Genomic DNA, 9483 nt, shown 5'->3' with positions numbered 1-9483 from the left:
CCTCCCCTGGTCAGATCCGGCGGCGGCGTGGTACGGGGACGCTAGATCCGCGCGGGGATGCAGCGGCGGCGGTGGAGCCGCGTGGGGCAGTCGAGCTCGCTTTGGGATTTTTTTTGTTTTTTAATTCATTAACTGTGGGCCGGCACGACCCGTGATTCTGCTCGTGCTTCGCGGCCCGGCCCAGCACGGAAATCGGCACATAGGGCCGTGCCTGGGCCCGTGGCCAAGCCTGTGGCCCTGTGAGGCACGGCCCAGGAGGCACGGCATGCCGTGCCGGCCCGTTGGCTATCGGGCCATACTGGCACGGGCCTATGCCGTGCCGGGCCGGCCCGTTGGCCATCTATACCTTCGCCATCGGCCCATCGTCCATCAGTCAGGTCAGGTCCATCATCACGAGAGCAGGTGAGGCCAGATGGCAAAATGTTTGTACGTTGCGCATGTCCTCTTCTCGCCATGCGTACTATTTCTTCTGCCTCTGCGCCGCTCTGCCTGGCCGGCGCCTGCCTTCATCTGCCTGCCTTCTCGCCCCTGGACTTCCACTGCACTGACGAACCTTTACTTGGTTCGGCTGATCTGTAAACCGTTTGTGCTGATTTGTGCAGCTAATTTATTGAAAAAAGAAAATACTGTGCCATGGCTAATAAGCGAGCTTATACCTGCTGCTGCTGAAACTGCGGCGACTGCGAACAAGAACAATGCAAAGCCAAGCCCCCACGCAGATCGAGCTGAGCTTTTGGGTTGGGTCTGCTTCTCCTTGTTGAGCTGCATGCTCCTCTGCGTTCCCACTGTTAGATCACTGTAGTATAGTATAGCAGCAGTAGGCTCCATGCCTCCATTCATGGCTGCCTGCTGTGGTGGCTGCATCATTTTATTTTACGGAATCCTTTTTTCTTCCCCTCCTAATCTTTTGATGCTAGTATGGAGTATGTATCTGATCATAACTGGCAAAAGATAAAGGTCGCACACAGCCCTGCTCATTGCTGCCACTATCCGCCTGTAAAGAAAGCAAGGAAGGAAACGGGCCCATCGGCATTGGATTGGAGTTGCAGGCTACTCCTACGCCAGGACCAGGATCATCATATCCACATTTCCTCCTTTCCGCACGGCCGGCCGGCGAGCTCGATCGGCACACAGACGGAACAGCAGGAAGGTGTTATCGGCGCCTGTTTTGTTTTTGACTTTCACATTTGCCACTTGACGACCGAAGCTGATCGAGCTGAATGACGAGGACATCAGCTAGCGCTTGTTGCGTTGCTCTGGCCTTGGCCTGTCACTGTGGAGTGAAGTGTGGCACGGGTGAGTTTGAGTGGTGACTGGTGACCATGCCTGAACAGTGCGCTATGCTTTCCATTGCTACGGGGCAGCACTGCAGTTCTGCAGCGGCCGGCCAGGGCTAGGAGCCGACCGACCAGTGGATAACTGAAGACGCGCAGACACGTCCATTTCACCTGAGGCAGCATCGAGCATAGCATGGGGGCCTGGCCTCGCCTTGCATCCTGGAGTGGACAGGGGTCAGGGGCCGCCTGGCCTGAGGACGACGTGTCCTCTTGGAATGCCAGCGGATTCCCTTCCCAGCTCACCTCTGCACGGGCGTGCATGCCGTGGTTACCATTCACCAGGTTCTCTTCTGTTGCTTTTGCTTTTGTTTCCACGCGACGGCTCAGCTTTGCTTTATTTTACACGAAATCCGTTGTTTTTGTTTACTCAGCTGTAACTTTGGCACTGGCGTAGCAACAGTCCAAGAGACCAATTACGGTAGCAAGTTTAGAAATTCAAATCCTCTAGTAGACTTTTTCCGGGGTAAGCCATCGGCATCGATGAGGATGTCGTTTAAATAAGCTATTTAGTTTTTCGTGAGGGGCTTTCTATCCCTAGGTTTGCCTCTTCCTTGCTTCCAAATTAGGCCTTAGATTAGAGCTTTCTGACCTTTCTGTTGAGCACGCCAATCTCAACAGGTCTCATCTTCTGTATGCAAAACATCTCATGAAGTGTTTGTCGTGAGGTAGTGTAAATTTTTTTATATATGTATTTAACAATTCCATGCTTCTAAATTCATTAAATTTATATCATTTGGCACTAACACTATCCTTGTTAGAGTAACTAGGAATAGTACCACATTGTCTAACCACGTGAGGTGTTAGTCCTATGTACTCTATATAATCAGCCCACGAGGCCCAATGCCATATAACACAATCTCCACCAATTGTATTCTCCTTCATGGTATCATTCGCCTAGGTTTAGATTCTAACCCTAGCCGCCGCCGCTTCGGCACCGCGCGCCCCCGGGGAGAAATCGATCTCCGCCGGAGGCAGCGCCACCTCTTTAGGCGCCGGATCCTATTGATCCCGCGCCCTCTTCGTCGTCGTCAAGCGGCAGATCGGGTCTTTTCGCGGCGCCGCGCTACCTCGCCGCCCTCTCCGCGCTCACCGTGGAGGATGCTGGGCGTCGCCCCATCTCGCGCCGCCGTGGTGGTGGCCCGGGCAGATCGACCCCGACACCGCGCTACCATGGTGGCGGCCGGCCAATCTGCGTCATCCTCGTGCGACCTCGCGTGACCGCGACCCGCCGTGCGCCCTACCCCGTCCGACTCCGGCAGCTCGTGCCGCGAGCCGGGACGAGCTGCGCTGAGGTGCACTGTTGCCGGGGTACACCTGATCCGTTGCTGCTGTATCTTTTTGGTTTGCCCGATCACTGATCGGGATTGAGTCGCCCATCGCCAGTCGACCTCGCGCATACCTACTCCGGCATCGGCATCGACTACAATGACATCTACATCTTCGACTGTGCGGCCTGGCCGGGGCAGGCGATGCTGAGGGGACGCCTTCCCGCGTCGCTTCTCGGTCATTCAGTCCGCATGTCTACATCGTCGGTTCGTCATCACCACCACAGATCGGGACACCTCCGCCGGCTTCTTCCATCGTCGCTCCACCTCAAACGTACTCAGTCCGTACACCCGATTATGCGCGATCCACCTGGCTCCCGTGACGTCCATCGCCGAGTACTCTGCGCATCTTCTCCGAGCAACAGGGCTACTGGCTTGCTGCCGTGTCGCCTCGTTGGGCTGCAGCACCGCCGCCCGTGTGTCCGCTTCGCCGTTGCATCTACATCACCGTCCCCTGTGCATCGACGATTGTATTGTGCACTCTTTGCTACGCCATCCGTCTGCACAAGGTCTTCGTCCTGCTGATTGGGTCTTCGTCATCGAGCTGCCGCTACCCGCGCCGTCGCTGAGCCATGCTCGCCGGTCGCACCCCTCGCATCGTCGCTGAGCCCTGCTCGCCGATGCGTCTGCTCTCGCACTCTCGCACTGCTTCTTCTTCGTCCAGCACAACCACGTCGACAGCATCACCGTGGTTGGGGCCCTCTACCTTGTACGCCCGGTATTGGCAACACCGACGCGTGCTTTCGTCCCCGATGCGTTGCTGGGACTGGCAAACCCAGCCCACGCCTCGGCGCACAGGTGGCTTGACTGCATCGACTTCGGCATCGACCCTCCCGTTCCTACCCCGTCTGCCTCGACTGCGTCGTCGCCTTTCTTCTACGTCTACGACGGCCTGCGTTGACTTCGGCGTCGCCCCCTTCCACGACGACTGCCTCGACGTGTCTCTGTCATCATCATGGCACCCCTCGCGCGCCTGTAGCTCCATCGACATGGCAATCTGACCACAACTACGTCGACCTCGGCCATCTTCAGCACGGCTTCTTCGACCACGGCTATTGCGCCCTCACGCTCAGCTACCTCGACATCGGCACAAAGGGCTACCGCCTTGCATGAGGACTCATCGGCTTCTTCTCCAGCCACATCATCTGCGTCGCATCGACTGTTATGACTGCAGGGGATGTTAGCTTTAGCTTCTTCTCCAGTCTCACCGTCTGCAGCGCTCCCGCTGTGACTGCGGGGGGGGGGTGTTAGAGTAACTAGGAATAGTACCACATTGTCTAACCACGTGAGGTGTTAGTCCTATGTACTCTATATAATCGGCCCACGAGGCCCAATGCAATATAACACAATCTCCACCAATTATATTCTCCTTCAATCCTCGTAATACAACTTGTGTTTTTTTTCCGAGTATGTTGCAAAATTAGGTAAAACTACCTTAAAATGAGGACTTACTGGCATGACCAAAAAAAGGCCTAGAGTCACCACATATGAAGCTTTACTGGAAGGGACCAGACCAAGCATAGCCTGGCATCGGATGGCGCCAACACCGTGCCCCCTGACATGACTTCCAGGAAAGTCCTAAGGCTCAGGACGACTCCAGGCGTTACTTCACTACTACGCAATCCAAGATCTTCGACGAGATTCATCTGATCTCCATGGGAGATATATGCTTTAATTTGTTTGGATAGTAGGATTGAGAATTAACAATGTGTCGACGACCAATGAAGGCATGCATGGATATTATGGAAGCCAGAGCAAGAAACTCGCGAAGACCAAACCCAAACATAGAAAAAGACCGGCCCGCACTGTTCTTGTGTCGGCCAACGCAACCTCGAGATGGCCTCAAATGGAAATATTCAATAAGATGAACCTTTTAGATGCGTACTTGCTGAGGTCTTCAATTCCCCTATATAGATCGCCTAATTCATAGTTTGGTGAGGGTGATATGGCTTCCAGAAGATCTTTCAGAAGTACTAGGCAGGTTATAGAGAAATAGAAGATGTGTTGTTGGTCAAGGTGTGTTGGAGGTAGGGGGCATTGGCCCCCTAGTTTCAATAAAATCCCCGTCATTATTCATTAAGGTATGAATGTGTAGGATTTAAGGAACCAGCTAAATGAGTGTGGATATCGATAATGGTGATCACTAAAAACAAACACACTAGGCAAAATTTATTAGAACCACATACTAATTAGTGAGGTTTGCAACCTAAGGTGACAAGTAAGCAATTCAAGTCTATGAATGTAAACAACATAAAGTAGAAATGAAACGAACTTGACCTCAATGGATACTCACAATATATGAAGATAGAAGAATTTATATCGTCCTGTATTATCAATAACTTGCCAATCACCCCTAATCTATGTTAAGGTAAGCCCAATGTTGACCACTTTTCTACCAAAGCTTCCAACCCCGCAAGGTTGTCTCGGTACCATAAGAGCTTGATCTTTGAACTCGATAGAACCAATGTGCTACTCAATATCTTGATGCCCACTATAGCTGCTCTTCACCTTCTCGACGGGGATAAGCACAAGAGCCCCTAAAAAATCACCTCTTGAGAACCTACACAATCTTTGTCGTAGTGCTTCAACGGAGTCTGCAACTCCAAACTGTCTAGAAGGTGGCAAACTCCAAGAGTAACAAGCAAACCCGCTTACAAATCAACCACCTATCCCACTTCGTCAATCTCTCAAACTTATCATTAGAATGTTACTCTCATTCTCCAAATATGTAGTCCCAAGCAACTCTACGAGAGTGGATCCTCAATTTATGCTCTATTATGTATACGAGGCTTTCCAAGTATCCAAGAGGGCTCCCCAATCCCCATGACCAGGAGAGCAAGTATATATATAGCCCCCAAACATAAACTAGTTGTTGCAAACTCAACTCACTGAAATCAAGAGCACCGGATAGCTCTGAAATCAAGAGCACCAGAGTTATGCACGGGATAAATCTCAATTTTCCGGTGAGTTGTAATGCTCTAGATGACTAAAAGCAACCTCACCGTGTCAAGCTCCAATGCACGGGGAAATCCTGATGAGTTCTATATGACTGCAGCCAGAAAAAACACCCACTCTGGAGCCACTCTTCGGTGAAAACTTTGGTGGTATAGCACATAAAGATAAGACAATATCCATAGAAGCTTAGAGTTATAATATGAACATGCGAGAGAGATTTAACTCAACATATATCAAACAAATACAAGGAAATCAAATGAAAAAATATGAGTGGGGTGGAAAACTATCTTAAGATTACTGATTTGGAACACCTTTTGAGGCATTAACATTAATCCTCACGAGACACACTAGAATAACAAAATAATTATATAAATTCCCAAAAAAATAGAAACACATGGCCATCCATTCTGATCATTATTTACAAGAGAGTCCCCATTGGATCTGTTGTGTTTTCAAAAAAGAAGAAATCTCCTACTTGGTCATTATGAAAATATCTAAAGTAACCCCTAGTTAAATCTTTATCTAAAATACCCACATCTACCATTATGAAAAACAACCCAAACTAATACCCTAAACTTTATTTAATTTACCCACATATCCTCTATGAAAACTAATCTAACTAACATCCTAAATTTTGACATCTAATTAGTCGTGTCCTCTACAATAGAAAAATAACTCGAAGTAAAACCCAGAAATGACATTAAAAAAATAATGCAAGGCAACCCCTAAATTGCATCTAAATCACCCACCTTCTTCGTTTTAAAAATATTCTAAAAATAACTCCCAATTCTGCGTCTAAATTACCCGTGTCCATTATTCATAAAATTAATTTTGAATAACCCCAAGTCTACATCTAAGTTACCTGTTGTCATTATAAAAATATCTCAAAGTAGCTATAATGCCATGATGTGTATCACGGTATCACAACTCACACCACCTATACATGTATGCAAAAGGGAACAGTAATATCTATTTTCTATGAGGTGCGATGCAAGGGGAAAAGTGTGATTTGGGGTACGAAAAAGGTATATAAAGTATCATGTGCAACATAAGCAGGGTATCTATATGGCTATTGTGTTAAAATATAAACAAATTAAAGAGGGAGAGGGTGCAGTGATAAACAGTTTTGGTTAGCCGTAAGAAAGTGTGATTTGGGTCACCCATGAATCTGTAAAGCTTATATATCTCTCCTAAGGATTACGTAAGAAAGAAGCTAGAGTAGCTATTGACCTATTGTCCATAGCATCGGTCCATAGATAGAAAAACACAAAAAGATGCGAGTTATTCCAAATTTTTTCTGACGCAAGTTGAGCAGCCTGATGTGTAAAGTCGGCACACGGTCGACACGTCGACAGCCTTTTCCTGAAAGAAAGAAACACCGAAACTGAAGTGCGACACCCCCGTGACGACGCACAAGCCGATCGACGGATCGATCCTTCAGCTTTGCAGCATCACATCATCATGAGCAACAACCAAACAAGAGTGAAGTTTCGACGCGGCAAAAAAACGAAAGCAGCCGGTCTTTTCGACGTTCTGTTCAAGACTGTGTGCTGCTAGCTCATAACCACCGTAAGCAACCACACCACAATTCACATGAACGCACTCTGTACAGCAGATCGAGCAGGCACGTCGCGATCTTTGCGTCTAGCTCCGTGCAGCGATCGGTGAGTTCTCCGAGACTGAAGAAGAGCTAGCTAGCTAGAGCTAATCTACAACGACGCACGATTCATGCTCATGCATACAGCGCCGTCCCCTCGCCAGCGGCGGCGGCGGCGGCGCGCAGTGCAGGTGGAGGTGCAGCCACGCGCGGCGGAACGCGGCGACGATGGCGCGGTGGTGGTCGGCGGCGTTGAGCGCGAGGTAGCAGGCGAGGAGCTCTTCCAGCCCCCGCGGCGACCGCACGCCGTTGGCCGCGATCATCTCCGCCATGCTCTCCAGGAAGTCCTCCTCGGGGTCCGCCGACTCCTTCACCACCACCAGGCTCTCGTACACCCACCGGAGCCTGCCGGCGCGCCGCAGCCGCCGGCTCTGTTTCCGCGTGCAGGCCTCCGCCGCCGCCGCCTTATTCCGCCTATGGTGGTCCGGCGGCGCCGCCCCGCCCTTAGCGGTGTGGAACCGTGGTGGTGGGCGCGCCCTGCCCGTGGGCGACGCGGCCGCGCTGCTGCTACCGCCGCCGTCGGCGGCGTCGGCGTCTGGCCTGGGCGGCAGCCTCGTGAGGATGGGCCGCAGCTTGAGCTCCGGCGCGGCGGCGGCGCTGAACGGGTCGTCGCGGCGGGCGGCGACGACGTCGAAGACGATGTCGCTCGGTTGCGGGCTGCGCGTGGGGAAGCGGGTGTCCCGGAGCTTGGGGTTGTCCTCCCTGGCGGCGGCCGGGCGGCGCGGGAGGGCGAGGGCGCGGTCCCGGCTCGGGACGTGGTAGGACGCCCTGTTCGGCGAGCAGGGCGGCGGCGCCGGGTGTTCGGCGACGGCGGCGGCGCTCGCGATCGCCGCGGCCCCGGCTGTCTTGCGCCGCAGCCTGTGGAACCAGGAGCTCATCCTCCGCTAGCGTTGCACTGGCAGCGCGAGCGCCACGCCAGCAGGGGAGTGTGGTGTGGGCTACCAGTGATGAGGTGCGACGCCGTGCGCGCACTTTTTATGGCGGAAAAGTTTGGCGCGGGTGGGAGCCGAAGAAAGGTGCCGTGGGAAAGCGCGAGTGGCAGCTTACCACAATAATCCGTTTGGCGTCTGCACCTTTGCTGTGTGCTGTGGCCGTCTTTGCTTGCTTGTCTCACAAAATTAAAGTTCGCATAGCTCACTCCACTACTGCAAAATAGAAATGCAAGTTGGGACTGTACCCGCACTCCTAACTAACTTCCTAGCAGGAATACAGTGTAAATCCTTTTGCGCATTTCTACTGCAGACTTGCATGGAATGTGCAAAATGGATCATGTACAGTAATTGCACCTGACGTTTTCTTGAAAGATTTTTTTAGGGTTTCTTTGGATCGCAGGAACTATACAGTAATTTTACAGGAACTACTAGTTCATTTTTATAAGAAAAATACATGAAATAGGAAAATTCCCTACGGTACATTCCAAAGGGGACCTTATTATGTGTGAGGTATTTTTTTCAGAGTGAAATTCATTCAAGTGTCAGTCTACCATTTCCATCAGCGAGAGTGAGAGAGACGCACAGCCTCCGTCCATTCCATTTGATGCTGGGACAATGGATTGATTAGACAAGGCACCAAGTCAAATAAATTTGAAATCCATGTCGACCGTGCTAGTACGTGTCGTGTGTAATCTCTGGAGTAGGTTCTGAAACCTAAGGCCGGCCGTGTTGTCTCTGATCTGGGCTCTGCTGGACCACACCACAGAAGAGGTCGAGGGACGGGAGTGAAGACCCGCCGCGATGGAGGAGAGGAGAGGGTCCCAACTCCACAAAGGTGACTGACCGAAAGCGAAGAGGAGCTACTCCTACTCCAGGACGCAGGCAGACATGCATCACAGTGATTCAATTCATCAGTGAGAGCCATTCAGAAACAGCCAGCTTTTCACGAGCCGGCCGGTTCCCCTTCCCCATCCCGTAACGCACCAGTAACCGGCAGTGATCGAATTAGCACACGAGGTGCATGCAATGCAAAGCCATTCGGCGAGGCACGCACGCAGACGCAGACGCAGACGCAGGCAACAGCTTTTGGTGATGTACGGGGTGGCATGCTAATGCAGGGATCGATCGAGAGGGGACAGCAGCAGGCAGCAGCCAACAGGGGCCGGCCATGCATGCAAAGTCTACAGCAGCTTGGTCCACGACACGACGCTCGCTAGCTGCCTTTCTATTCAAAACCAAAGGGATCTGCTTTGGTCCTCCATCCCGTGGGCTGCGGC

General features: G+C 51.7%; 1 protein-coding gene across 1 annotated transcript; it reads right to left on the bottom strand.

Annotated features, from left to right (window-relative positions):
- Window positions 1–7122: 7122 nt before the first annotated feature.
- LOC136547483 (transcription repressor OFP1-like) lies at window positions 7123–8434 on the bottom strand. The gene has a single exon (XM_066539422.1). It carries the CDS (start codon window positions 8150–8152, stop codon window positions 7322–7324), a length of 831 nt encoding a protein of 276 aa, XP_066395519.1. The 5' UTR covers window positions 8153–8434; the 3' UTR covers window positions 7123–7321.
- Window positions 8435–9483: the final 1049 nt, after the last annotated feature.

Source organism: Miscanthus floridulus, chromosome 3, assembly GCF_019320115.1.
Source record: "Miscanthus floridulus cultivar M001 chromosome 3, ASM1932011v1, whole genome shotgun sequence".
Lineage (NCBI taxonomy): Eukaryota > Viridiplantae > Streptophyta > Magnoliopsida > Poales > Poaceae > Miscanthus > Miscanthus floridulus.
This window is presented reverse-complemented; position numbering and strand designations above follow the sequence as displayed.